Source organism: Lichenostomus cassidix, chromosome 10 (assembly GCF_008360975.1).
Source record: "Lichenostomus cassidix isolate B80296 chromosome 10, HeHo_3.0, whole genome shotgun sequence".
NCBI lineage: Eukaryota > Metazoa > Chordata > Aves > Passeriformes > Meliphagidae > Lichenostomus > Lichenostomus cassidix.
The window spans coordinates 1,154,467-1,182,325 of NC_139491.1; the positions used below are offsets into that span (position 1 = coordinate 1,154,467).

At 44.6% G+C, this 27,859-nt stretch overlaps 1 protein-coding gene across 2 annotated transcripts in view; it reads right to left on the reverse strand.

Moving 5' to 3' along the window:
• PIAS1 (protein inhibitor of activated STAT 1) overlaps nt 1-27,859 on the reverse strand; it is a 48,096-nt gene that overhangs the window by 11,258 nt on the left and 8,979 nt on the right. For both annotated transcript variants that reach the window (XM_085070240.1, XM_085070241.1), the window contains exons 2-6: nt 15,560-16,004; nt 4,632-4,716; nt 3,854-3,901; nt 2,928-3,018; nt 2,274-2,408 (exon numbers count right to left, since the gene is read on the reverse strand). In XM_085070240.1, coding sequence (XP_084926366.1) covers nt 2,274-2,408; nt 2,928-3,018; nt 3,854-3,901; nt 4,632-4,716; nt 15,560-16,004 — 804 coding nt within the window. The remainder of the gene's footprint in view (nt 1-2,273; nt 2,409-2,927; nt 3,019-3,853; nt 3,902-4,631; nt 4,717-15,559; nt 16,005-27,859) is intronic.

Below are 27,859 nucleotides of genomic sequence, written 5' to 3' on the forward strand. Positions count from 1 at the left end.
AAATATGATCAGAACTTTTTTTCTTTTTTTTTTTCCCCCCCTAAAAAATGCTTGTTTTGGTTTTGAAATAGGAAAATAAAAAGCAATGCTTCCTCAAAGGTGCATCATCTGCCATGTGTAGAAGCAGCCAATGTTCCTCCTCAGTGCCAGGGAAAGCCATGGATGCTCCTTCTGCCCCTACAGAAAATCCTTTGGTTTCCAGGCAGGTCAGAGGCAGAACCCAACTCTGCCTTACCTCACGGAATTGAGCTCTTCCTGCCATGGAGTTCAAACCACAGCCTGGATTTCTGAAGCTCTCCTTTTGCTTAGAATCTCCAAAAAATCAGGTTATAAATGTCTTTCTAAAAATGTGATTGGGCAGCAACACCTCTCAAACCCCAGAATGCAAAGGACCTTATTTGTGTTCTCTCATTAGGGTACAGCAATCATTTTTTGATTTTAACACTGGCTAAACCTGTAGCTGCATCCATGCAATTTCAATTGAAAAATGAAAGGCTTCCCCCAGCAACTGCCACACGTTTCCACTTTAAAAAAATCCATGTAATTGTGACATCTCCCATCCTTTATTTGGGATGCCACCAGCATCTGAAGGCAGGATTTCAGTGATATATCTCACCACAAAATCACATAAATTGAAAGAGCATCAGAAACACCACGGTTTAAATATTTTATTCTCACAATGAATGCTCCTCACATCGTTAAAAACCACTACTGCCTTAACTTGTTTGTTTAATGCCTCAATTAGGAGAGAAGTTAGAAAAATGCTAATTAACGTTGTGAAATTATTTACCGACAGCTTGAATCTACAAAGGCAGGAACTTGCCCAAGGCATCTTGTACAGAAGGCTCTTGAAACAGATTGTGGGGAAATGACAACGAGGACTCCAGCAAAGGTAGGGAGCACCAGTTGGGACACAAAACTGACTCTTGAGGGAAGGGGGAGAGGGGAACTCGGCTTTTGGGCTACACAGGCAGTGACAATGTAAAATAAATTCTCACATTTCACTGTGAAAGTCTCAAGGAGTCACTTTAGGAAGGATTGTGTTTTAGGGAATCACAGGATGGTTTGGGTGGGAAGGGATCTGAAAGGATATCCCATTGCAGCCCTGTCAGACCAGGCTGCTCCAGCCCTGGCCAGCCTTGGACATTTCTGGGATTTAATGCTTATCTAAGCCAGAACTGACCCAAAATGCTCTTTACAACTGAAATACCTGTGAAGGCTGAGAACCACCCAGTGCACAAGAGACTAACTCCACCTTGGGGCACTTCTTGTCCCTAAATCCTGAGTTCTGAACCCCTCAGAGCAATATCCAGGACCAGGATATCCAGCAGGCTGAGTTTTAACCGCTCATTCCTGCTACCTGCAGTTCTCATTAGAGAAAAGAGGATTTTTCACAAAAATCACTCAGCCATCCTTTATGCCATCATCTGAATGGAGATTGTTTTCCGCTCCATGAGAAATCCATGGTGAAACACCATCCTGATGTTTTATAACTGCCTATTGTGCCCGGCTGGAGCGTAAGCATTTTTCCACGCCGGTTCAGGAATCCTGGCCTTTGCAGGCTGACAAATTCTTGGGCAAGGCTTCACCTCAGGACAATTCTGGGCACTTCTAAAAACAGGATGGGGACAGTGGCACCAGCTCTGGGTGCCTCTGGAATGCCCACCCAGCAGCTTTGCTGCCAGCACTGAGAGCAGCTCAGTAATTCATGGGCTGATTTATTGGAGGCACTTTTTGCAGCATGTTCCAGATTTAATTAGCCCGGCGGAACATCAGCGCTTTTCTAACACCGCTCCTAACGTTCTCCCCACAGACACACAAAAAGGGATAAAACCACGAGGTTTTCAAGCTGAAGGATGGGGAGACATGTAGAAAAGGCCGTGAGATCAGCTGGTTGGGCTGTTTTGTGTCCACACTCCCAGCTCTAAAGGGTCACTGTGTGCAGAGTGTCACCCACCCCTTACAGCCCAAGCCAAGGTTTGGCAAGTCCCCGAAGTCAGGAAGAGCTTCAAAGCCTGAAGTTTGGCCAAATCAACAAACAAAAGGTTTTGAGGATGCCTTGATCTCTTTATCTGGGCCTTCCCTGAGTCACAAAGATGGGTGGGGGGTGAGGAGGGAGAGATCCCACCCCAAACTGAGGGAGCTGAGAGAGCACATCCCATCCGCCCAGCACCCCGGAATTCCAGCTGAACAGGCAAGGACTTTTCCACAGTCAAACCTGCTGATCCCTCAGAGAGATAAAGGAGAATAAAGGGGATGCCAGAGGCACTCACTCTGCCAATCTCTGCTGTCCAGGACACCACGATGGTGTTGGGGACTGTGGTGGACAGGCGGACAAGTGAGGTAATGTTGATTGGTCGGCTGGGGCGCTTTGGTTCCACTCCGTTTTTGGTTGGTGGCAGGTAGCCCTGAAAAGCAAAGTATTTCACCTCTCAGGGAAAAATTCAGCAGTGCTTTTGCCTTCTGCCCCTCCCACCAGAACACATTATACCTGGAGAAGGCTCTGTGTTGAATTCAAAGACAGGAGGATCAGACAGTAAAATATTGAGCATTTCACAAACTGTTTTTCCTTACAGGAATCCAAAATCCTAACCCTGCCCATGGAATACTAAAGGGAATTTTGCCACCCCTCCTGTCTCAGCAAAACTAAATGAAGAAACTAAACTTTGGACTGGAAGTTCCAAAATCCAATCCTTTTTCCTCTGTTAGTATCACATCACTAAACATGGGGTCTGCAAAAGGGAGTTTATAATTTCCATCTAACTACTTCTGGATCTCCTGGCTAAAACAACTGACTCCATCTTTTTATTCACTCCAATGCTCCAAAATATGAAAACAAAGTTAGGGATAAGTTTTCAGGCTAATTTCTGACCGTTATTCCTAATAATGCCACCCCAAAATGTGCATCCAAAGAACATCTTACTTACTGGAAGGCTGCATGGTTTCCCATTGACTTTCACACACAGATTGGGTGGGAAGTGATCTTCTTGTGGACAACTGGTTTCTGACAAACAAAACCTAAAAGCAAAGAGCTGCCATCATCTTTCCCTTTCAAAGTGATTCCCAGATCACCTCTTCCTAGAAGGAATTGTTTTCCCACTGAGCTGTGAAATCATGACAAATCTTGCTAAACAAAGTCCCCAGATGATGTCATTCAGCAGCAGAGTCCCCAAAAATGACAGTGGTTGAAGCAGGTTCCTCCTCAGATTCCTGGAATTTCTCAGCCATGGAACCCTCAGGCCTCTGAATTTATTTATTTTGGTTCCAAGAGGCGTTTTTGCTGCTGGATCCCCAGCAGGACACACCCTTCCTGCTCCCAGCCCAGCTCCTGGACAATGGGCATCCCAAGGAGCAGCAGAGCCTCTCAGCTCCCCTGGGCTCATCCAGGAAGGGATGGAATGTGTCCCACCAGGGGCTGGATCATCAATCCTTCCAGCTGCCTTCTGCCCCTGGTTTCCCTCATCCCCTGGTCCATCCCACCCCACCTGGCTGATACAGAGGATTTAACCCATTTGTGATACAAATGGATTAAACTGGGACAAACCCCCCAAATTAACCAGGCTGGAGATTCCCAAAGTGTTGCCTCCCAGTGCCCAAGGAAGCAGATCTGGGAATGCCCATGGAATGCTGTGCTTGGCATCCCTGCCAGGGAGAACAACCCTTCCTGCCTGGAGATTCTGAAGGTCCAGATCCACGTGGAAGGACAGATGTGGAGTTACAGGACGGAGGATTCACTGACAGGAAAACCAACCAGCATGAGGCTCTTTTCCATGCAGGAATTCCCTGTGTGCTGGGTAGGATATGGCTGATAAATCCTAAAAACCAACAGCACTGCAGGCAATGAAACACCTACCTTAGCTGGACCTGTACTGTGAAGTCACATTTGGTCCCAGAAATATCCCTGGAAACAACAGAACAGGGGTTAAAATACACCAATTTTCACAAGAGATTCCTCAATATTGCAATAGAGATTCCTCAAGAGTTTGCTGGAAGTTTGATTTGTGGAAAACACTTATTTTTACACAAAGAAAAATTAAAATACACAGCTTCTGGTATATAGAATGTACACCACACTTTGCTGCTTCTGCTCAAGGCATATTAAAAGGAACAGCTTTTATTTTTCAAGATAAAGAGGTAAATTCTCATCTGACCTGTATAATTTCCTTTTTTTTTGTGCACTGTAAAGGAAGTTCTGATGGGTCACTATAAAGCACCACCTTTATGGTGGATTAGCAGAGAACCTGGTGGCAAGGAGGCAGAGTTGTGCATTTGGAGAAAATTCAGTATGTATAATGCACACCACACTTTGCTGCTTCTGCTCAAGGCATATTAGAAGGAACTGCTTTTACTTTTCAAGGTAGAGAGACAAATTCTCATCTGACCTGTATAACTTCCTTTTTTTTGGTACATTTTAAAGAAGTTCAGATGGGTCACTATAAAGCACCACCAGCAGAGAACCTGGTGGCAAGGAAGGGCTGCAGGAAGCAGAATTATGGATTTGGAGAGAGCATGGATTCCATGGAAACCCCCCAAAACTCAGTGAATTCTCTCCTCCTCGCCCTCCTGCTCCCCATATGGAAAGGAAAGAACCCCCCAGGCTGGCTGGGGTGATCTGCTGGGATCTCACTCACATGGAGCTGCTGATCTGCTGCACTTGCTGCGGCGTCAGCGCGAAGGCAAAGCAGGTCTCTCGGAACCTCTGGCTGTTATCCGAGGCTGTGAACAACACAGAGCATCACAAGGAGCCCACACAACCAGGAAATCACTCAATCAAGTGGCTGTATCTACAATAACACACGTTTTTACAGCAGTGGGAGACACACATCTGTTTCTCGGAGCTGCTTTGGAGCCAATGAGAAAGTTGCCATTGAAACCCTCCTGTAAATAAAAATACAATGAAGCGACTTTATGTGGCTATAAAGTGTACATTAAAATAGGGATGCAGATAACGGCGAGGCTGAGGGAAATCAAGGCTTTTTATCGCTGTAATTTAGTGTCAATTGTGCTCTGATATGAAATAAAAAGGAGTTTCTTAGGACTTCTCATCCATCAGGTTTTTATTTCCCTCGATGCAGCGGATCGTGGCTTGGCCTGTGGAAGTTCACAGAGGGGCTGAGGAGCACATGGAACATCTCACATTTCAGTGGGTATTTTATGGACTTCAATCCACCCAGTGTAGCTGTAATAAGCCCAGAACTCGTGAGATCTGCAACTATAAAATCTGATTTTAAAGCATTTCCACTCCATGCCACGGAGCTCCAGAACCAACCCTGCACTGCTCGAGAGTAAATGTTAAATATAAAAATAATATAGATAAATATAAAATATATAAAACATACAAATAAAAAATAAAAATTAAAAGAAAGAGTAAGAGTTATCTCTGGAATAGTGCTTTTAGCTCAAACACAGCCCTTCCCAGGGCTGCTGCAGCCATGAAAATGGTTTTTAAAAAAAATATATAAATGAAAAGAAAGCAGCATCTCCCCAGATCTGTTCCACACACTCACCAACACACACTGAAGTGCAAGCTACAAGCAGCTTTTCATTCAACCACTCAAACTATTATTATCAATAATTTTATATTAATATACAATATTTTTGTTATTATTTTTCTTTATTATTAATATATTAATCATTCAATAAAAATATTGAGTATCAATAAAATATCCTCAACAAACATCTCGATATTATTCAGAATTATTACAAATCATTCTCAATATCATTCTCAACAAACACCTCATGCACTGAACACTATCAATTTCCCATTTTTTGGTTTACTACAATGCTCTTCTTGACTCATGCCTGAGTGACAGCTGAGTGAATATTTCAGGGTGAGACTTCAGCTATTCTGCTGAAAGCAGCCTGTGGTAGGTTGGAACCAACAATAGCAAAGGCACTGACTGAGTATAAATATTACCAGCAGCAACCTCCCAAAATTACATTTCTGTCTTTCCTGCATGACAGGAAAGACAAAAATCCTCCAAAATCCTTCCATTTATTCCATTATTTGCAGTTGCTCCTGAGCTGGATGAGCAAGAAAAGGGAGCAAAAAGCTGCTGTTTGTAACAAAATCTTTCAAAGATCACAGGGAATCTTTGAAAAAGCACAAAGTTTTATAAATAACCGATTTGATTTTTAAATGCATACATTCCCTCTCAGTCTGCAGGAAACACAAACACAATGTACACAATGAACAATGAAATTCTGCTCTCCCATTTGCTCTTGGGCAGAACCTGACCCCTATTTTGAGCTATAAATGGGAAAGATCACAATTACAAACCCGAATTAACAAAAGCTGAATTAGCCAAGCTGATGCACTGCAGAGCAATGAGGGAATTCCAGTTATTATTTCCTGGTTTTCCACGGCCTGATCTGCTGGGTTGATTTTTCTCCCAGGTAAGATTTGCTTTAGCCTGGAAATTGTCGACTTTGGTGTTATTAGAAAAGTTCTGGAAGGTTTTTGTGAACTTCTGTTGTGAACTGCTGCACCTGTAATTAAAAACTGCTGAGCATTTAACTAAAGCCACCTTCATTTAAAGCTTAATTATGCAGAGAAGTCAACCAGCAGCTACCAAAATTCTAACACTACGTTTCCCAAGCTTTTCCCTTTCCCATTTCTGGTTTTGCAGCAGCTCCAGTTTAGGGAATCCAGCAGGGAAATGGGAAACAGGAGGAACTGGGAATGTGTGCAGCAGGAAAACTGTGATGCAGAGTTTGGACCAAAGGTTCAAATTCAATCCTTTTTCCTCTGCTCATGTTAATGCAAGACTTATTTTTACTAAATAGTGATATGAAAAGTGAGGTTTGAGTTTCTACATTCATAGAATCACTGAATTATTGAGGTTGGAAAAGACCTAAAGGATCACCAGGTCCAAGTTTTGACTGAACATCACCTTATCCACTAAATCCTAACTTGATTTTTGAACCTTTCCAGGGATGGTGATTCCACACTTGCCTGGGGAAGCTGTTTCAGTGTTTAACCACCCTCCCAGATAAGGAATTTCTCCTAATATCCAACTGTTGTATTGGTCAAATTAAAGCATTTACACATTTAAATTGGGAGAAAATGTAGGAATACATCCTTGAGAGCTTTCCCAATTCCAGCTATCCTCACAAGCCACAAAACACCTTCTGCTCCAATCAAAAACTAAATCAAAAACTAAATCAAAAGAGGCCTCTGGCATTTCTTCTGGAGATTTGGGGTTTTTTCTCTTCCTTTCTCCTCGCTGGGAGCACCGTGGGACTGCAGCCAAATGGCAGAGAGGGAAGGGAAAACCTGTTCATTAGGCAAAGCTGCTCCAAAAGCCAATCAAAATATTTCAAAACTCTGAACAGACTGAGCAGAACAGGCAGAGGAAGACAGACAAGGAGCTGCACTCAGCTACAACTGAGTTCTGGTCAGGATCTGCAGCTACTACGAGGATACAACTGGAGTTGGACTGAAAAGGGAGATGAAATCTGGTTTTTCTCTGTGGCTTTCCCTAATCTTCTCCCTTATCATCGTTTTATGTCCATATTGAGACCTTCTAGATCTGCTTGCCCTACAAATGATGCATGAAAATGCCACCAAACCACATCAAACAGCTCAGTTAGCAGCTTTTCTGTCAAATTCTGAGCTCCCCTGCTCACCTCTCACTCCAGCTCCTCTGCTCCCCAACACCTGAGATTTTCCAAGGAGGAAACATTGAAAATTTGGAATTTAAAAGTGCAGAAAAGCTGACAGATTTCTATTAATTCATCTGGTGTATCTGCTGTGTTTAAAACACCAAACAGATCCTGGCAAGTCGAGCACATAATTTAAAGTTCTGGAGGATGATTAAAGCCAGAAACATGCAAATATATATTGTTTTGGACAATAAAATCGTTCTGATGGCAACAAACACAACCATGTCCCGCTAACAACAATGATTATTTAACAAAAGAAAGGTAAAAATAGATCTGCAATTGAAAACCAAGTGGATGAAAATAGAATTTATAATGCAATAAAGCTGGAATCAAGCCAGGACAACAGAGTTAATATGGACATTCTTCAGAAGGATGCCAGGAATGTTTTGGGGGGTTGGGCTTGTTGATTTTTTTCCATAACTATGATTTATTAAATATTGTAACTTTTTTTTTCAGCACTCTCTGAATGGAAGAGAGCCTGGAAGAGTCAAGAGTATTTTCCAGCTCTGCAGGTGCCCAACATATCCCAAAATGCCTAAAAAAGTTAGAGTTTCTTCTCCCACACTCTTCTTTTCCTAATTCACTCTCCCCACCATTTCCTGAATTATTCCAGGCTTACCTCACCCACTCCAGGAATGATCCAAACAGCACCAGGGATTGGCACAGATTAACTGAGGGACACCATTAGGCTCTGCTGGCTGTGGGTTTCCTTCAAACATTTCACTGAGATAAAAAGTTTTCCAAATTGGAGAGGAAACTATTTTAATATGTGGTATTCATGGGGCTAAAAGACTTTAAATCCCATAGGAATATATAGATATATATGTGTGTATATATAAATATATGTATATACACACAATCAATGTATCACCTGTTTAATAAATAAAAATGACACAGAAAAGACATTTTCTACCAATTCTGCTCTTCATTTTGGAAAACCCCTCTAGCAGCAGAGTGAAAAAAAAAAAAAAAAAAGAACCCAGCTCGAGTGGCTGCATTTTCTGCAGCTCTAAAAATATTCTGTTCCACCTCACCAGTACCCAGGGCTAAAAATAGCCACACAATCTTTCTGCAGTAAAATACCTCTTGCTGTCTTGAGAAAAAGCCACTCTCTGAATTTCCATTCAGGCACAGACACCTTCAGATCTTTTGTGAATTCTCTGCCATCACAGAGGTGAGGTGGTGATGCTTCCCAAGGGAAATGCATTTGCCCAATAAACTGGAGTTCATCTTCCCATCATCATCATCATCATCATCATTATCAGCCAGGGCAGCTTGATCAACACTGAAGGGAATGTATCAGAGAGAAAGGCCTGGGCTAAAATTCAACTAGCACTTTCCACCCCAGGTATCACTGAATGGGCTCATTCCCAAGGATTTCCAATAATTCTGGTTATTTCCAAAAGCAAACATCGTTGTGTTAAGGGAGAGTATGAAGAGTAAAGGAAATTTTTGCTACATGCTGTAAGAAAAACAAGAGATGCCTAATTGGTTCTTCACTAACCTAAGAGCTTGGATTGGCTCAGTTTGTTAAAATATTAACCAGAAATACAGACTTCTGTCTGTGACTTCCTCCTGAGGGGCAGGACAGGAGGGAAGCTGAATCTGGGAGGTTTGGGATGGAGATCAGGGAAAGGTTTTTCCCCTGAGGTTGCCAGAGCTCCAGGAATATTTGGATAGTGCTCCCAGGGATGCCCAGAGTGGGATTTTGGGCTGTTTGTGCAGAGCTAGGAGTTGGATGGACAATCCTGATGGATCCTCCCCAACTCAGGACACTCTGTGATTCCCTAATTCATGCTTTTTCTCCCCAGCCAGGTAAGATGCCTCACTTTGCTTTTCCTTTAAGCAGCAGAAGGCATCAGATCGATTTCTGTTTGATCCTCTATCAGATATCACTGCTGAAAATTCAATCCTCACCTCCCAACCAGACCAGGGTGAGTGTGCTCAGCTGAAGGCACAGGGAACACTGAGCTCTGAAAATGCTGGAATTCAGAGAGGCTCTGAGGGCAGGAAATCCAGAGCACAACCCCATGGGCACAGCTCCTCAGGGCTCTGCTGGCCACAGCCTGACCAGGGCTGGTTTCTCCAGCTGGGTTTGGGATCATCCCAGGGTGGGATGGAGCTCCAGGGGCTGCACAGAGCACAATCCCAGTGGGTTTGTGGGATGAATGCCCAGAGGATCCACCTCAATGGGGATCTCATCTCAGGGTGCCCCATGCAGCCTCCAGTGCCACCCCAAAATCTGGATTTCCTGGGGAACTGAGGTTTATTTGCCCCTAAACACTTCCTGCCTCAGAACCACAACCTCTCAGCCCCGAGCTCTGTCATCTTCCAGAACCAGCAGCACCTTCAAACCACCACCCATGAAATGCAGCTGGAGTGAGCAGGGCTGGGCTGAGCCCAGGCAGATCCCTCCCTGGAGAGCTGCAAAAGCCTCTCAGGAACCACTAAAGCCTTGCCAGGCTGTGCCAAAGCAGTCTCTGCATCCCAATATCCAAAGGCATGGCTCGGGGATGCCATGTCCTGCACAAACTGTGGGGTTCAGCAGCTCCAGGCTGGAGAAATCCCAAATTCCCACTGCCTTTTGTCACCCCTTGGCCATCCCACTGCATCTCAATCACTCATCACGATGGATGCTGCATCCTTAACCTTTCCAAGCACTTCAAACACTACTTGAGGGGAAGCATTTTAGTAAACACCCAAATCCTTCTTGGCACAGCAATGAGCTCCTCTGCCACCTCCACCCTGAGCAAAGTGACAGTGCCACGTTCTTCACCCCAGAACAGATGAAAAACTGGAGCCTGGCTCTGGTCAGCTGCTGCATTCATCCTTTCAAATCTTTTTTAGATTCTGCTCAACTCACAGTTAATCCTCAGGAGGAACAGGCAGAGCCACCCTGGGGGTGGGAAAGGAAGGGAGTAAAGAGATGTGAAGGAGCTTATTTGAAATTGTGCCTAAATATATATATGAAAATAGCCTGGAAACACTCCAAGGGCTACAATTAACCCATAAATATTATGTATTTTATAACTCCTTCTGATATGTTGTATAAACAGAATACAGAATAGATCAGCTGGAAATTATGTGCAATTGGACAGACATTTATGTCTGATTATTCCTCAAATCAGTCGTGTGTTTGAGCATTCCTGCAGAGCTGCAGGAGGATGAGAGGATAACCTGTGCCCAAGATCTCCACTGCACATCTGGTCCATCATTTTCCCACAGTGAAGGAACACCACAGCATCCTCCTTCCTCAAATTCAGTCCCTTGATTCCTTCAAACACCTCAATTATGTCCCACAACTCCAAGGCTGCCATTGAGGCTCCAATATTTCAGTTTTTACCCCTAAAATCACCACCTCAGACACTTCCAAGGAGCAGCACCAAGCCAGCACTGCCACATCCCTGCATGGATCCTGCATCTGGAAAAGTTTTCCTCTCAACAAGAAAGATTTTTTTTTCCTTAGGCACAATGTGGGTGTCCTGTGCAGGGCCAGGAGCTGGATATTTTCCCTCCTAACTCAGGATATTTTGTGATTCTCTGTGATTCTATGGAAGCCAAGTGGCTTCCCAGCTCCATTCAACATCCACATCCTGTCCAGCCTGGAATCTCGGTGATCTCAGCTCCACGCTGGAGGAGATTGAGCAATCAGCTGAATAGAGCCTCAATAAATGCCACTCCTTTTTTTTAGCACACTTGGTTAAAGCTCTCTCAGGCTTAAAAGAAACCCTCTTGCCTATGGAAAGCTGAACTGGAGGCACAGCACATGCAAACCCAAAAAAAGAAGCCTGAGTTCAGTGATTCTGGTCCAGGGCTAACATTTCACCCCATCCTTGCACAATTAAAAAGCTGCAGGGCCGGAAATCAAGAGAGCTCAAAGCTGACTTGAGAATATAGTGTTTTGTTGAACTTCCTCCCACAAAGTACATTTCAAAAAAATAATAAACACAGAAGACAGTAAAAGCGTGACTTTCATATAAACCATAACAGCAATTGCACGGAGCAAGAGATCAGCTCACTGATAGAGAAAAAGGAGAAATACTTGCCAAGCAAAACTGGCGTGGTTTCCAACCCAGATTTCTGGTGCACTGAATTGTTTAATTGTTTAATGGCTGTACCTTGAACTACAGGCACCCTAAAGATTTTAGGCAAGATCTGGGTCTGTGTCCAAGGCGCCAGCATCACTCACAGCCAAAGGAAAATTCACTATAACTGCAAGTCAGGAGCACAAATGCTGCTCGGGGGAAATTCTGCTGCTTGGAGAAACCCTGGTTAGATTAAGGAATTAAAGTGAGACCTCAATCCAGAGAAGGCTCTGCTGGAGCTGCTACCTGGAGTCTGGGATTGTGCTGGCTCTGAGGGATAATGACTGATCTGTGCCTCTTCCTTCCAGGAGGCTGCAGGTAAAAATTCTGATTTCTGTGGCTCAGATCCAACTTTCAGTGCTTTCGTATCACTGAGAGCTGAAGCACAGCAAATAAACTGCAGGATGATGATCCTCATGCCATTTGGACTGTTTTTAAAGAGGAGCAGAGCTCACAGCCTCTTTAATCCTTTCAACTGGGAAAAAAAAAAAAGCTTCATTTCCCTTACAGGTAAGTAAAGACCCCTAAGCCAGTTAAAATGTTTTTTGGAACAACTACACAGCTAAAGCAATTAGGAATGACATTTGCTGTAACAAGAGGCATTTTGGAGATGTTGCTTAACTATCTCATGTCCCTTCCATAACAATCTGGCAAATTCTGGGCCTTTCTGCTCATAGTAAACACATTTCACCACACAAAAGAGATCTTATCTGCGTGCTAGGAGTTACTTTTAGAAAATGTGCTTAAAAAACTGCCAATTAGCAACGTCTGTGCACTGGGGGCTGGAAATGGGAGAATTAAGTGAAAGCTGCAGCTTCACTTGACAAATTAACAACCCAAATCCTCCTCTTTTAGAGAGCCTATTAGAAAAACAACAGAGAAGCACAATAATAGGGTAGATTTCATCCATTCCATCAAGGCCAGAGCAGAGAGCTTATCCTCCAAAAATCAAAAAGCCAGAGAATCAGTTAAAATCATGGATAACCAGGGCAGAGAGCTCAGGGCACATTCACCCAGCACCACACATCCCCAGAACAAGGAGCTCTCCTGGCTGCCCTGGACACAAAGCCATCCCCTCGAGATGCTCTCACACTTGGCAAGGAGGATGACTAATAAATAAAACGTGGATCCAACTCAGCAGCTCCACTGCAAAGGAACAAATGGCTCTTTGTGTCACACCAGCCATGTCCCAGCAAGGACGGGATGTGGCACCCAGAGCCGGTGACAAGGTGGGATCAAAGGTTGGATCCACCATCCTGAAGGGCTTTTCCAACCTCAGAGATTCTGGGATTCAGCAGGTACAGCTGGATAAATCCCTCATTCCATGAATCCAGCCCAGCACATCCCTCTGAACCCCAGGCCAGAGCTGCACCGAGTGTGACAAGGTGACACCTATGTCCTCCTTCTGCTCCTGACGTCACAAACACGAGTGAGCAGATTTCATTTCCTGATCTCCCAGCTGTGTACTACCCACCCACACGAAATATTTGGGTACAGAATGCCTATTCGAGTGCCCTGATGTGCAACTCCCTGCCCTGAGGCTTCCTCCAATTATCAATTCTCCAGTGAAGCAGCACTTCTCACAGGGACAGAAAACCTGAGCAAAGCTTCCCAGCTGTCCCACCTGGGCTTGAGAACAACCAGGGACAATCCCACCCCGGGACGTGCTTTGCCCAGTTTCAGGTGCTGACTGTAATTTCAGAAGGATGTGAAATTTGAATCGCAGAAAACGAGCGTGAGAGAGAACTTGTTTCACTCCCAGCAGGTTCCATTTCCAGCAGGCAGAGAATTATTCCAAACCCCACATCAGGTCATCAGTTCACCCCTGTGGGGGAGGGAAACAGAGTAAATCCAAAAGTTCTTTCTCCCTATCCCATGAGTAATCTGATGGGAAAAAGCAAGCAGGAGATGCTGTAAGGCTGGCTGAATTCCAAGTTCTGAGTGTCTGCAGCGAGATCTGCCAGTGGAAAACAAACCAGGGAACCACACTTTGGACACTTGAGGAAACCCACACTGCTGGCAGCAGAGAGAAGGGTGCCCAAACCATCTGGGGTAATATCCTACAAATCATTCCAGACTTCACAGCTGAACTATCAGTAAGTGTATCAATGGAGAAAATGAATCCCAAGGTGTCCAGAGGAGCTGTGCTGCCCCTGGATCCCTGGAAATGTCCAACCTGGAGCAGCCTGGGACAGTGGGAGGTGTGGGGATGGCACTGGATGGGCTTTAAGGTCCCTTCCAAGCCAAACCATTAAAGCATTCTGGGAAATGCACACACTCTGAAGCTCTCTCTTCCTTCAAATGCTCAAGTCAAAAAGGAGTTTTTAACAGGATTGCTTCAGACAAACAGAATTCCCTCACAAAACAAAAGCCCCAAACACACGCTGAAGTTAACAGGAAGGACAGGGGCTGCTTCCAGAGGTATCTGCTTGGAATTTCACTTCCATTTTCTTACCCTGACACTCCACAAAGGGGGAAAAATATCCCATTGTCCACCAAGTGCTGAGAGCTGGCAGGGAGTGAATTCCAATGGTCTGTCAGACACAGAGCTGACAGCAAAGTGCTCTTCCCACATCCAGGAATAAATGCACACCATCTCTGCTGCACTGGAATGTCTTGTGGCAATTACAGCCTTATTTTGAAGTATTTATCATGTAAAAGTGATGAGACACATACTGAGTACCTCATTAGCTCATACCACCAGCATTGCCTGGAATGGTTATTAATCAATTAGGGTTTAGATTAAAGCTGAATAGACACAGTGCACCTCTGGAAAGAATACCTGAGCCAGAAGATTAAATGACCAAAAACTCTCTGCTTTTCCCTCAACTGTAGCAGCTAAACAAAAAAAAAAAAAAAAGCCAACAACTGTGCCAGATCCTTCAGAAATGCACAGAAAACCCTCAGCACTCACCCATCAGCCCTCCCACATCCCCACAGCCCTCCAGACTGCTGCTGGAAAGTACCTGCTCAGCTTTGTTTACAAGGGATTTCTCCTGCAAAGGACTTGTTTTTCTCACTCACCCACCCTCTCTCCCCGGATCTCCTCTCACAAATCTCCTCCTCCTCCTCCTCCCAGCAGTGAATTTTCCCTGGGGTTCTGAGCCAGCAGAAGGTTCCAACACACGAGCAGCCCCTCTGAAAGCACCAGCACTGGTGAATTCAGCCAATATTGAGGAGTATTAGAAGTTAACCAAGCTGTGAAGTGCTACGTGGAGCCAGAAAAATCACACATTATATAATGCTCTGGAAGCAGCAGATTCTTCTCAGCAGCTCCATCAGGGATTTTATACCTTCGTACAAAAATCAGTTGCAAGGAAAGTAGCCACAACTGCAAAGGAGCCACAAATCTCCCTAAATTCAGATGTTCAGCCTGTAATGGATCCAGCAAATTTCTAGCTTGGCACTCCTTCCCAGCACAGATGAGAAGATTTTAGAAGCTTGATGGATTTGGGGGTAGTTTTGTTTGGCTTTTTTTTTTTTTTTAATAATGAAACTGTATGGTTTATAAGAGCTAGTGAAAAAAAGGGTTTTTTCCTTTTTTTCCAAGATTTAGCTTGCTTCTTGTCAAAGACCCCCCTTAAGAAAAACGGATGTTTAAACCATATTTAGAGGCTCAGCTAAAGCAACTAACGAGTGTTACGTAAGATGTCTCTCCATGTAGAACAATCTGTTCCAAAAGTGACCAAAAATAGCAATTCTCCAAACACTGCCGTGATGCAACATTTAACCCCTTGCTGCCCCAACAGCTGGATCTGACCATCATCACTCCCCAAGCAGAACACAACGTGGGGACAGCTCATCCTTACCTAGGCTGGTGGGTTTGATCAGCTCATCCAACAAGTCGTAAAAAGGGAGTTTCTGCAGCTTGATGTCGGGGTGCACGGGGTGCAGGGCCGAGGTGAGGTGGGGCAGTTCCAGTTCGTGTTTGGGTCCCAGCAGCGACACGGGGAGCAGGGGGGACGAGGCGGGGTGGCCGTCGTAGGCCAGCTGGGGAATGCTGGATGGCGACAGCGCGGCCGGCATGGAGCTCGAGTGCACGCTGGGGATGGACAGGTCTGCGGGGGTCATGATTTTCTGGGGGAACCTCCTCCTATAGAGTTCTTTGATTTTCATCTGGACGGCGGGGCTGCAGCCAGCCTTGAGCAAGTGCAGGGCTTTTGTCAGCAGTTCGTGTTTGCGGCCGTGCTTGTTCCTCCCGGCGTAGCCCAGCAGCACCTGCAGTTCCGAAACTCGAAGGCTCATCACCATTTGCTTCAAAGAAACAGAACACACAATTCTGTCAGTTTCCAGCAGCCTCACCGGTGTTAAAAAGTGCTACAAGGCCATTGAGCAGGAAGTTTTTAAACTTTGCCACAGCTCTGCCCCCTTTTAGAGCATTCACAGGCATTTATTCTGTTTTTAAAGGCATTTCCATTGTGGGGGAAAAAAACCTGAGAAAACTACAAGTTGCCAGTGCAAAACAAAGGCTGTAGCACTAATTATTTTTTTAATCGTTGTCCTGCTAGAGTCTGTGATGCTACCAATTTTTTATTGCTCTAGCTAGATGGAAAAGAAGTTCTACATTGAGAATATTCAAGCTGTGCCAGTTCTCAACTCCAAACACCACTTCCAAGTGCCTCCCTCGCTTTCTGCCATGCAGCACAACTAATCCACACAGGTTCAGAGAAAGGAGATAAATGACATTAAAAAGAGAGTGAATATAATCCCATTTGTGTGCAACCCCATCTTATCATTCCTGGCTAAAGGAAACTTCTTCCCATTCCATTTCCTCGCTTCTCCCATGGGAGCTGCCTGTCCTGTTTTGGATGGGGGAGCTGGGCTTTGCCTTCTATTCATTAGCATCTTCATTAACACAGCCATTTAGTGCCTCCCAGTACGACCTAATGAATCAAACTGGTACAACTTGTCACCTGTTTCACTTCTGCAGGAAGTGAGAAAAACACTTCCCAAACCAGTGAAACCAGTAATCACCAGTGTGCATCAACTGGGCAGGCAGGAGCCCAAAAACCACCTTCTGAGCCTGGTTTTTATTGAAAAATATGTATCAGTGCTCAACAGGGGCTTGTTCATCACCAGAAGGCTGGGGCCATCAGCTGGAATGATGATATTCCTGCAGAATTTTGGATTCCCAAGGAATCACAAGGAAGTGAAATGTCTAAAACCCACTGACATGACTGATTGCATGGAGATTCTGCATGAAAGCATGAAATACCCTGAATATTTCACAGTCAATCCCAAAGGATCAAATTCCAAACAATACTTGATGTATGTATTTGGGACCAAAGCAGCTCATTCAGTACACAAAGGTTCAGAAATTTCCCAGCCACTGAAGGATGAAAACCCAAAGCAGAATTTGCATTTGGTATCTCTGAAATCGACTCCAAATACTCCCATCCTCCTCAGTCCTTCCAACTGTGCAAAGTATTCAGTCTCACATATTATTCTGCTTTTCTCCACATTAATTCTTAAACCTGAAGAGCCAGGATTAGAAAGGTGCTACCCCTTTAGCAAAACCAGCCTGAAACCCCCATGGCTTCCTCCAGCACCTGCAAGATCTCTGCACTGCCCAGGTGCCCACGGGAGGTTTTTCCCTACCCTGAAACTGGTCATGTTATTTGAAAGCCCTAAATGAGATGATTCACGTCTTTAATGAGGTCTGCAGCAGCCACATTGAACTCAAATTTGCCACAAGATTTCTGCTCTGCTGAACCACAGAGCTCAGGAACCTCGCTGCAAATCCCAGATAAGCCTTGCTGCAGATTTCCACAAACCCTTTGGATAGAACAGGAGTTTGGGGCTTTTTTTTTCCCCCCTGAATATCCCAAGAACCTTCTTCACACTTAGCTATGGGACTGTCAGAGAGCTACCAATGAGAACAGACGAGGTGCTTGGTAAGGAATGAAGATGTCTTAAAAGAATAAGGCATTTCAGCTCCAATCTGAAGTGTTGACAGCTGAAAGGAAAGTGAAACAAATAGATTTGAAACATGGAAAAACACTATTTATAATGCTTTACAAACACTTCTTCAACAGAACGAGTAGTTACAGCTGAAGGGTTTAATGCCATCACCATTAAAAGTCACTTCCTGAACAGGCAGAACCTCTCAGAGCTTCACTCTGCTGTTTTGCCATGAACTCCCAAGCCCAGCTTGCAAAGAGCACAGGAGGATTAAGAAATAATTGAGGCAGCAGAGAAGCTCCTGCTCTGTGCTGGATGTTTTCCATTCCTAAAGTAAAGGAGAGGCAGGAATGAGCACACAGAAAGCAGGGTCTGTGGTGGGACTCAACTCAGAGACCAAAACAAACAAAATCCCACATCTCCCCACCCTGGTGTTCCTCACACAGGAGGGTAACAACAGTTCTGTTTGCAGTGCTCAGGGCACCAGCAGATCCATCCTTAAAAGCTGCAATAAAGCCTTGTGGGTTTAGCACAGCTTCTCACTTTACAGATAAACCTTTCTTCCACAAAGAGAGAGCAATGCCTTCAACAATGCCCACACCTGCTTTGCCAGGGGATTGTGTTCCTCAGGGGAGCTGAGCTGGGAGATATCTCCCACAACATGAACAGCAGAATTCCTGTCCTCTCCTCCAAGGCAGTTGTGTTTTACTGAGGACACAGCCCAGCTCCACAGCAGGAATCCAAGCCCTCTCCAGGCTCTGATCCATGCTATCCTGACCCTGAAACAGGCAGGATAACAGCAGCGAAACAACCCAAGTGCTGCCCAAGTGAATCCCAGAAAAAGCTGAATTTATCATGTTTTCTGTGTCACGTCTCACCTCATCACAATTCCAACCCCTCGCTGGCTCAGGGGCACCAGCAAAGCCGAAGGGCAAAGACACAAAAGGGTTTTGCTTCGGGAAATCTTGCTTTTCTTTCCTGTTGCCTGAAGGAGTTTAGTAAAAAGATCACTGGCACCTGCCAGGTACAAAACCCACCAGAGAGAGCCTGGCCCTGAAAACAGCAAATACCCAGAGCAAAGAACTGCCCCCACCTCTGGCTGCTCATCTGCATTGCCAAAATGTTTGGAGTTCTCTCTCCTAACAGGAAATAAAGGAACAAAACAACAACAAGAAGCTGAACTTGGAGGAATAAAAGGATATGCACAGTTGCCAAGGACTGAGTGCAGGATAATCCTGCATGCTGCAATTCCAGGTATTTGTAGGAATGGGTATTTCCCATAACTGAACATCACAGCACTGCACAAGAAATTGATGCTATTTGGTTCCAAAAAGGTTGAGCTCTTTGCTACTCAGTTTTAAACCAGTTTCCAGCAAATCCCAGCATCAAACACACAGCTGGCATTGTGCATTTGGTAGCTGTCATAGCCAGGGAATACCCAAAATTCAGGAAGAGGGTGAGGGCAGTGGGAAACATTTTCCATGGAGTAAAAGAGTGGGAAGCAGCTTTGCAGAAAGCTGACCCAGCTCAGGTTAGTGGCACATTCCTGCTCTGATTCCCTGTGAGGAGCTTCCTGGAGTGAAGGAGGAACTGTGATCCACAAACACACATCTGACATTTCCTGCTCCACAACACAACACAGCCACGTGCTGCTCCACCAAAACTGAATCACTCAGATTCTGATCCCTGCTCCCTCTCCAGCACTCCCCAAAGCCCTCAGGGGATTTCGGGGCAATCCAAAAAGTCCCAGAATTGTCCGTGTGGGGTGGGAAAGAGGCAAGGTTATTCTCCCACCTCCCAGCTGTCTGTTTCCAACCTGAGCCATTTTTCCAAGCGTTTGATGTCATTCCCCTGCTGCAGGAGCATCCCAAATTTCTCTGTGTTGAGGAAACACTCTGAAACAACCCAGCTGGAATCAAGGAGTGTTCCCTGCTCCATGCCTGCTTCAGATAACCAATAAGGTTCGGAAAAAATGGTTAAAGTGTATAAGAGTAATCCATGGATTGCACCAATGTCATGCCCTACTGCTCTCCTGATTAGCCACAGGAAAGGGATGCTCTACCCACAGCTCTTTTCCAAAATAATCACATTTTTATACAAATTACACTTTTTAAAAAGCTAACAGAGATTAAAATTGTTTATGGTGAGAATAATTTACTTTGATTTTCTCTCCAAGGGCAACAGCAGAGATGAAATCTCGGTTTTCCACACAAGCCCAGTTGTTCCACCCAAGAAAAGATCCCAAACCAGGCAAATTCCTGGCTCCAGGAGTCCAAAGCTTAGCAGGTCCAAAGCTCCACAGGTTAACAGGTCAGAGAGAGAAAAATTGTTTTCTGGAGCTGCATCTTGTCTCAATGACCTATGAAAGCTGGGAATTCAATTTAAAGATAAATAAAATCTGAGTGTTAGTGCTTCTGGATAAGAAATTCCCTGGATAACCTGTGGCTGCTATCCCAGGCACTGATTCTTCAGAAAAATGAGTGGATTTGGGCAGGGAATTCATTTCTGGCCTGGAAAACTCAGGGAGGTTGAAACTGTGCTTTGGAATGCAGGAGGAAGAGCTGGGAGAGCTGCTGCTGGAGGAAGGAGCAGAGCCAGGTTATCTGCTGACATCCAACACCACACACTGGGGTTCTGCATTTTTCCCCCATTTTTAGATGGCAGGGGCTTGTCTGAGAGGTGAAAACCAGGCAGCAGCCAGGATTGATTCGTATTTTTAATCAACTGAGCAGTGTCCACAACTGTCTTCAGAGCAAAACACTCAAATCCAACAGTTTGATTGGTGTTTTCTGGAAAAGGGATTCCTCCCTCTCCAGCTATCAGCCCCAGGATCTGTCTGGAGAACCCAGCAAGTTATTCCGGGATGTTTCTGATAAGGAGAAGTTGGGAATTAGCTCCAAAACACATTCAAAGGATTTGCCAGCACAACAAGGAGCGTTTGGCTTTGCACCACACTTCTGTGCCTAAAGCAACCCAGCAGGTCCTCCCCGATCCTCCAAGCATCAGCATGAAAGGTAAAGGGAAAAAAAAACAGGAGTGGGGAAAGAAAATCACCTCAAACCCCAGCCAAAAGGAGGGGAAAAAAAACGGGAGATCAGCTATTTATAAACAGCAATTTCAGGCAGTGACAGTAAATTTCTTGTTATTAAAAACACAGTGATTAGCTTTAGGGATCTTTTAGTAATTAAGAGTCATTATGACAGAAGCTCTGCAGCAAATTCCTTCAGAGGTGAAGGACAACACAAATGGAAATTTCCCCCTTCTGAAAAAAAAAGAACAAGGAATTCCACAATGCACTTCCAAGAAGCAGATACAAAAAAATTAAAATAGATTTTTTTTTCTCTCTAATAAAAGCAACGAGGAAGCGTTAGATGAGTATGGAAATGGTTCTGAATTAATCTCAGTAAACCTCCAAGCCCCAGCTGTAAAAACACAGCTCCTGCATGCTCTCAGCAGCCTCTTTAACCCCTGAGAGCAATTTTCTGGAGAAGGGAGCTCTCCACACTCACACTGAACTCTTGGCTTCTTGGCCATTGAAGATTTGTGAAAATGGGCAACATGAGAGTAAAAACATCCCCATCTTTATGAAACCCCATTCCCTGGCCCTAAATTCCACCTGCGAGGAAACTCTCAAGGCTGAACCATAAAAACCGACCTCAGTCTCCCAAAAACCTGCGAGAGGGAGTGAAACAAACCCCGGGGAGCTGAGTGCCTCGATGACAGGCTGTGACTTCCTGCGTTTGTCTCGGGCAGCCCAGGTTGAAGTCGCTGTAATTCAAACCAGAGGGGAGGCAAAAGCAGGGAGAACAATCATAAATATGCAACATCCTCCAAGCTTTAAGGAGGCTGCTGGTTACCACCAGGAAAATTTCTGTTTTAGCTGGAGTGGGACCTAAAGGCTTTGGGAATTAAGGCAGTGCTGAAGGAATAGGTACGAGGCAGCAGCAGGTACAAGTATTATTTGCTTTTTGTTGCACAGGCAAGAGGGTTGAGTATTCCTCAATCGAAGAAAACCTGTATTTACACAGTGTATCAGTGCTCATAAAGGACATGTGGTAACTGTAGGAGCAAATCCATTCTTTGAACAGCTGGCAGGAAAAACAGACTTGAAACCAGGAAAAAAAATCAGCCAACAAAGTGATGCTGGAAATGCCCAAACTGCCTGGGCAGAGCTGCTGGTGCCTCCAGAGCTCTGGGCTTCCTTAAGCTCACCCTGTGCTCATGATTTTCCCCAGTAATGTATTCCCTGCCATGGCAGCTGAGAAAGCAACCCTAAAGCTGGAGTCATCAGGTGTTATTTACCTTTGCAGCTCACAAACACCACATTTCCTTGGGCATTATATGGCTGCACAGCTATTCATAGAAACACCATGACCCTTGAACCAACCTGCCTGAATGATGAAGCTTTTCCTGCCCTAATGATTCTGTGATTCTGCAGTTTTAAACTCAGATTATACAACTTTAAGCTCAGTGCTGACATTAAGGATCTGTGAGGGAGGAGATGTCAAACCTGTGGCAGTTCAGGTAGAAGATTCTTTTATTATTATCTATAATTTATTATTATATTCTAATATATTAAATATATATTATATTAAATTATGGTTTCATATATTTATATATTATATAATATATATTTATATAATAATATACATTTTTTTTATTTATAATTATCAGCCCATGGAAGCACACAACCACTGAAGATGGAATTCTACAGATAATTAATCCAAGGAACATCCTCCTTCCCTGCTCCTGGCAAACACTGCTTGTTTATATCTATTCTGTTGGTAAAACCTGACTATCCCCAAATTCAGCAAGCTTTAGGAAGGTCAGCAATGCTGTTTCATACCCAAACACCAATAAACTGAAGTGTAAATTCCAGCCAGAGCCTTCCATCCATCCGATCCCCCAGCAGTGATGTCACTGAGCTCCTGGAGATGTCTGTCACTGCCTGGATTCCAAAATCCCACAGCGACAAAAGCACCAAAATTCAGTGATGACTGACAGGATATTGGAAAAGCAAACACAGGCAGCTCCAGCCCCACCAATCGCTGCTGCTAGCAGGCAGTTTGGAATTTTGAACATAATCCTTGAAGGTTGTCCTGTGCTTTTGGCAGATGCCTGTGGTATTTTGCTGTGCTCTGGGAGATGGGAAATACCTTCTGAGAGCGTTGACACACAAAACTATCAGTGCAGGCAGCTGCCCTTCCAGACCTCCATCCCTCCAGCCCTTTTCCAGAGGTGCTTCCCCCTGGGAGGGACATCCAGCCACACTGGGTGACCACAGAGCACAAATCCTGTGTCTGAGCACTTAAACCTGGCTTGTTTTGGGTTTTTTTTTGTTTGGTGACAATGAGGACACCCCAACCAGAGATGCTGGGGCAGGGATTTGCTCCAGCTGTGAGAGAGATTCGTTGGGAAAAGTCTGCCAAGACTTCAGCCATGTCTAAAGTGGGTTTGATTTAAAGCAAGCTCTGCTTTATCTTAATCCCTAACGAAAGTTTTACCAGACCCAGGAGACTCTCCCCACGAGGTGAACTGTGTTAGTAGCTCAGGTACTAAATCAGGCTGCTGACACAGTGGTAATCCCCATTTTCTTGGAGACTCCAGGTTTTTTCAAACTCAACCATCCCTGGTGTCTTTCTCTCTGCAGCTGGGGATTCCTCTTCCCGAGCTCCTGATTTCCATGACAGGTCATGGCAGAAATACCAGTTTAGGAAATCCTGGCTCCACACCAGGCAAACAACTCCCACCTGAGGCCAGGAGTGAACACAATGCTTCAGGAGAGGGTCAGTGCCACACGAATTTACTGCTGATTAAGGATGTTCTTCCCTAAGCCTTCCCTGGCTGAATTAAGGTGCAGTGGAGCCCAAGCCAGATGCAGCCAGATGTGCTAAGAGCTTCCTGAACACACTGTGTGCTCTTCCTGTCACTCTGACCAAGGTCTGCAGCTTTCTAATCAAAATATAACCACTCTCAGAGCATTCAAGAATAGTCTGAAATGTTGTCTCCTTGTTTAAAAAAAGATAGGACCAAGAAGTCACACAGGCGGTCACAAATACACATTAATTTCTCCTCCCTCAGCGATTTAAAAAACTGAATCATCCATTTTAGAATCTACAATTAACACAAAATAAACGGTCACACAATCTCTTGGAGTGATTTGGGGTTTACAGAGAGGATTCTCCTGTCAGACTCCCTCCCAGCCATCCTCTCCCAAAAAAACCAAACTCTGGTTACTTTCTAAATATCTCAAATACCTGCACGAAGCACACGGGAGCTTTTGCAAGTCAATTTTTCGGGGAAAGCTGGGGAAGAATGCACCTGGAATGCCATGAATGCACTCAGTGCAGCGTGGCTAAAGAGGCAGCTCTCCCAGGAGCAGCTCCAGAGGCTCTCAGCAGCAGGACACACACCAGGAGCAGCATTCCTGCACCCAGGCCTTGAGGTTTGCTTGCACAGCTTTGCAAATCTCTGCTGCCTCAAGACAGATGGAGTTGGATTAGTTGGCTGTGTGTTTGTCAACTTAAGCATCACTTGATTAAAAACAATTATCACCATAAGAGAGGCAGGTTTTCCTCCAAAATTTTAAAAAAAACCCAACAAACTTTTTATTTCTCTACCTTGCAAAGTGATTTATTCCCCACGTGCCAGAAGTTATAGTTATCCACTAAAACTTTGCTATTAATTAGCTGCAAATGAGATAACACTTCAAGATATGAGATAATGCACTCAAATATACCCAAACTGTGCACTTTTTTCCTCCTCATTTGTCCCATTTTCCAGCACAGGAGACAGACTACATCATCCCTGACTATTATTCTGGTATCTCAAGAAGGTTTAATTAAGAATCATATTAAATTTGGATCCTGATTTGCAAAGTACTGAACAGCAGGGTGAAGGCAGTGCATAATTGAATCTCATTTCCCTGAAAAGTAACCAATGGCTCTGTTAATGCCCCAAGAGAGGGAAAACTGGAAAACTGGAGGGATCAGCTCACAAGTCACACTCGAAAAAGGGGAAAAAAAAAACCAATAAAGCCAAACGGAACATGATAAAATTAATGTTTTCTTTTGGAATTTGAGGAAAATTTCCCTTCTGAGCAATGAATTCCCAAGGTTTTGAACTGGTTGGAGGTCAGGCAGTGTCAGTGAGTATCAACTAAAATCACCTTGGTCACATCCATCCCACAGATGATTTTATCTGGAAAACCAGGAATACAGAAAAGCCTCTGATAACAGTTTAAAAAAAAAAAAGAAATAATCTCAAAATGGGGGAGAGAGGAAGGAAAGGAGGAAGGAAGGGAGAACAGGAAAACTACGAGATAAGATAAAACATCAGGTATGGGAAATTGTAATTCATCACTAAAAGATTATCCTTTTCCAAGGAAAGAAATCTGCTGACAACAAATACCTCTGAAACACTCTGGCCAAACACCCTACTCCCTTCTACCACCAACCCACCGAGAATAATAATTCATTACCACCAACAATTAGTCTGAATTGTCCTCACAGCAGTGAGCCACAGAGCCCCAAGTCCCCACCGTGTCCACAGGCTGAGAACAAGGATTCCATCAAGCAATCCCACTGGCATCTGCACGGGAAAAGCCAAGTTTTCAAAGAAAGAGCTACTATTCCACATTTCTTTATTTCCTAAGGTCTTCAAACCGTGCACAGCAATTACGTCAGGCAGCCAAAGTACACAGCTTTTTTTTTTTTTTTTTTGAAGCAGTCATATGGCAATAAGTCATCAAGATTAATTAAAAGCTTGAGGAATCCTGAGAAATTTTCTTCTTCCATTGCGTTTTTATTATATTTAAATAAATATAATAAGATATATTCTGAGATGTTTTTCCACTGCATTACTTAAGAATTATGTTGTTATATTAGAAGAATTACTGCCCCTTTATAATTTATAGAAGCATCTACTTGTGAACCTACAGGTTGAGGTTTTTAGGTGAGGTTGGAATTATTCATTGCAAGCAACAGGATATAAAATTAGCATTTACATCCCATATTGACACCGATTAAAGTGCTAAAACATAGTTTGTGATTAATGGGAAAAAAGCTTTCTGATGTGAATTTGGATGTGAATTTGGATGTGAATCCAAGGCCAGGTGAAACTGTGGCAGGAGAGGTTTGTCTCCCACGGCAGAGCTGAGCTCCCTTTGAGGCAGATCCGGGATCCTGGGTCAGGCAGCTAATGAGACACGGATGACTTCCCTGGCAGCACTAAAGAATCAGTCTGACTGTCAGGAATCCCAGGGATTGCATTCCAAGGAGCAGCCCAGCTCGGGAGGAGAGCCAGGGCTGACTGCAGAGCCCGGGATGGTCTGAGCTTTGGGCACAAAGCAAGGCAGAGCAGGAAGTTTGGGGTTTCCTATCAGCACAACGCTGGGTTCTTCCCGCTTGGTGAAAATGCAGAAAGGTGACAGAATAATGGGAGAGGAAGTAGATCTTCCTGCTTTTCTTCGGTGTTCAATGAGGAGAAAGAAAATGGTTTTGAATGGATGTGCAGCCAGAGGGAGGCTGAGAGGATGCATCTTAAGCAAGACCTAAACTCCTGGCAGAGCTGAGCTGAACCCCAAAATCCTCTATCAACCCTCAAAACCTGGGATTCTCTGTCCTTCCAGCTTCCAGAGCCAGAAAACTGCATTTTTATATGCATTACCAACGTGTTACCTATAGGCTCAAGCATGCAGTGAGTTAGAAAATTATATATACTCTGCATGCAATATTTTCCTGGCCCACACAGAGCACAGCAGAGCCTATAGGAACATTTTCCCAGCACTCTGGCACATGCCAAGGACACTTGCTTGGTGGGGAGAGGGAGATTTGATTCCTCAGTGCCACCAATCCGACCCCCTGAGCCCCTCCCCAGCACCTCATCCTCCTCCAGACACTTTTTCTTACAATCAGAGCAAGACTGAGTTCAATTAATTTATTCCCACAATAACCTCTGCCCTGCGTGGAAACAAACCACTTGCTGGAATGAGGGATTTTAGAAGCCAAGTTTCAGCCACACCTATGATTTAAAATACACCAAAACCATCGCAAATAAACTCCAAGCACAATCCTGCAGTCAGGAGGACAGACAGAACCCACAGAGCTGCCTAAGAAAACTCCGATAGCAAAGCTGTGAAAATCCCAACGATGCGAGAGAAGCAGAAATGTCATTTTTGCAGATTTAAACATTCCCTCCCTTTTCCAAGCCTTGCTCCCCCCATTGCCATTGCCATCCCACTCACAGGCAGGAGGAGGAGGAGGAGGATGCTCCCTCCACTCAGGGCTCCTTTTCATGCTGACTGACCAAACCACCGCCCCACCTCATTAACCACACTCATCCAAATCCCACCCTGAATAGGAATTTGCATACAGACAAGTCCTTTTGCAGCTCATTAATGGGCTCTGAATAACTCTCACACGTTCATGAATTTATACCCTGCCCGTCCCTTCAGCACACACAGGCACAGGGGCACAGGGATTATTTAGGGTCCCCAGGGATTATTTAGGGTCTGGTGATTAAACAAGGCGTTTTCTGGGTTTCTGCCTAGAATTTATTAGGAGTTGTCTTCACCTTTGTGCCTCCTGATCCACTCACTAGATAACAACAGCTTCACTTCCAGGTGAGGATGTTGTAATTGCTCCACAGCACTGCTCAGCCTCTGGGTCAAAAGCAAAAATAGGAATATTGGGGGAAAATAAAAATAAAGGCACCAAGACATCACCGTGTGGGCCCAAGGAATGAAGGAGTCCATGCAGTTAATCAATTATTATTTTGCTCAAGTGTGTGAATGTCCTCTGAGAAACAAAGGCACATTTTACCAAACTTTCCTAGTGAACTGAACATAGGAAACAAGTTCCAACACATCTCTGCTTCCCCTTAGAACAGCTTGGCACCACCTCAGAGTCCTCCATGTGTTTAAAAACAACAGAACAGCACAGGTCAAAGGGAACTATGAAAATCCAGTCTGCACACACCAGCTGAGTATTCCTCCAGCATTAATAACTTCTTTAAAAAAATAAAACCAGACCCTAGGTCCTCAGCTGCTATTCCAAGTTCTTCTGTTCCCAACGTGGCCGAGCTGTTCCAAGAGCAAACAATAGAGGAAGGTCATGTGTGGAGCTCTGCTCTGGCAGAACACTTAACCTGCTCCTGAACATCCCAGAAAAACGAGGGGTCAGCAGGGTTGGAAGGATGGAGAGCAAGGG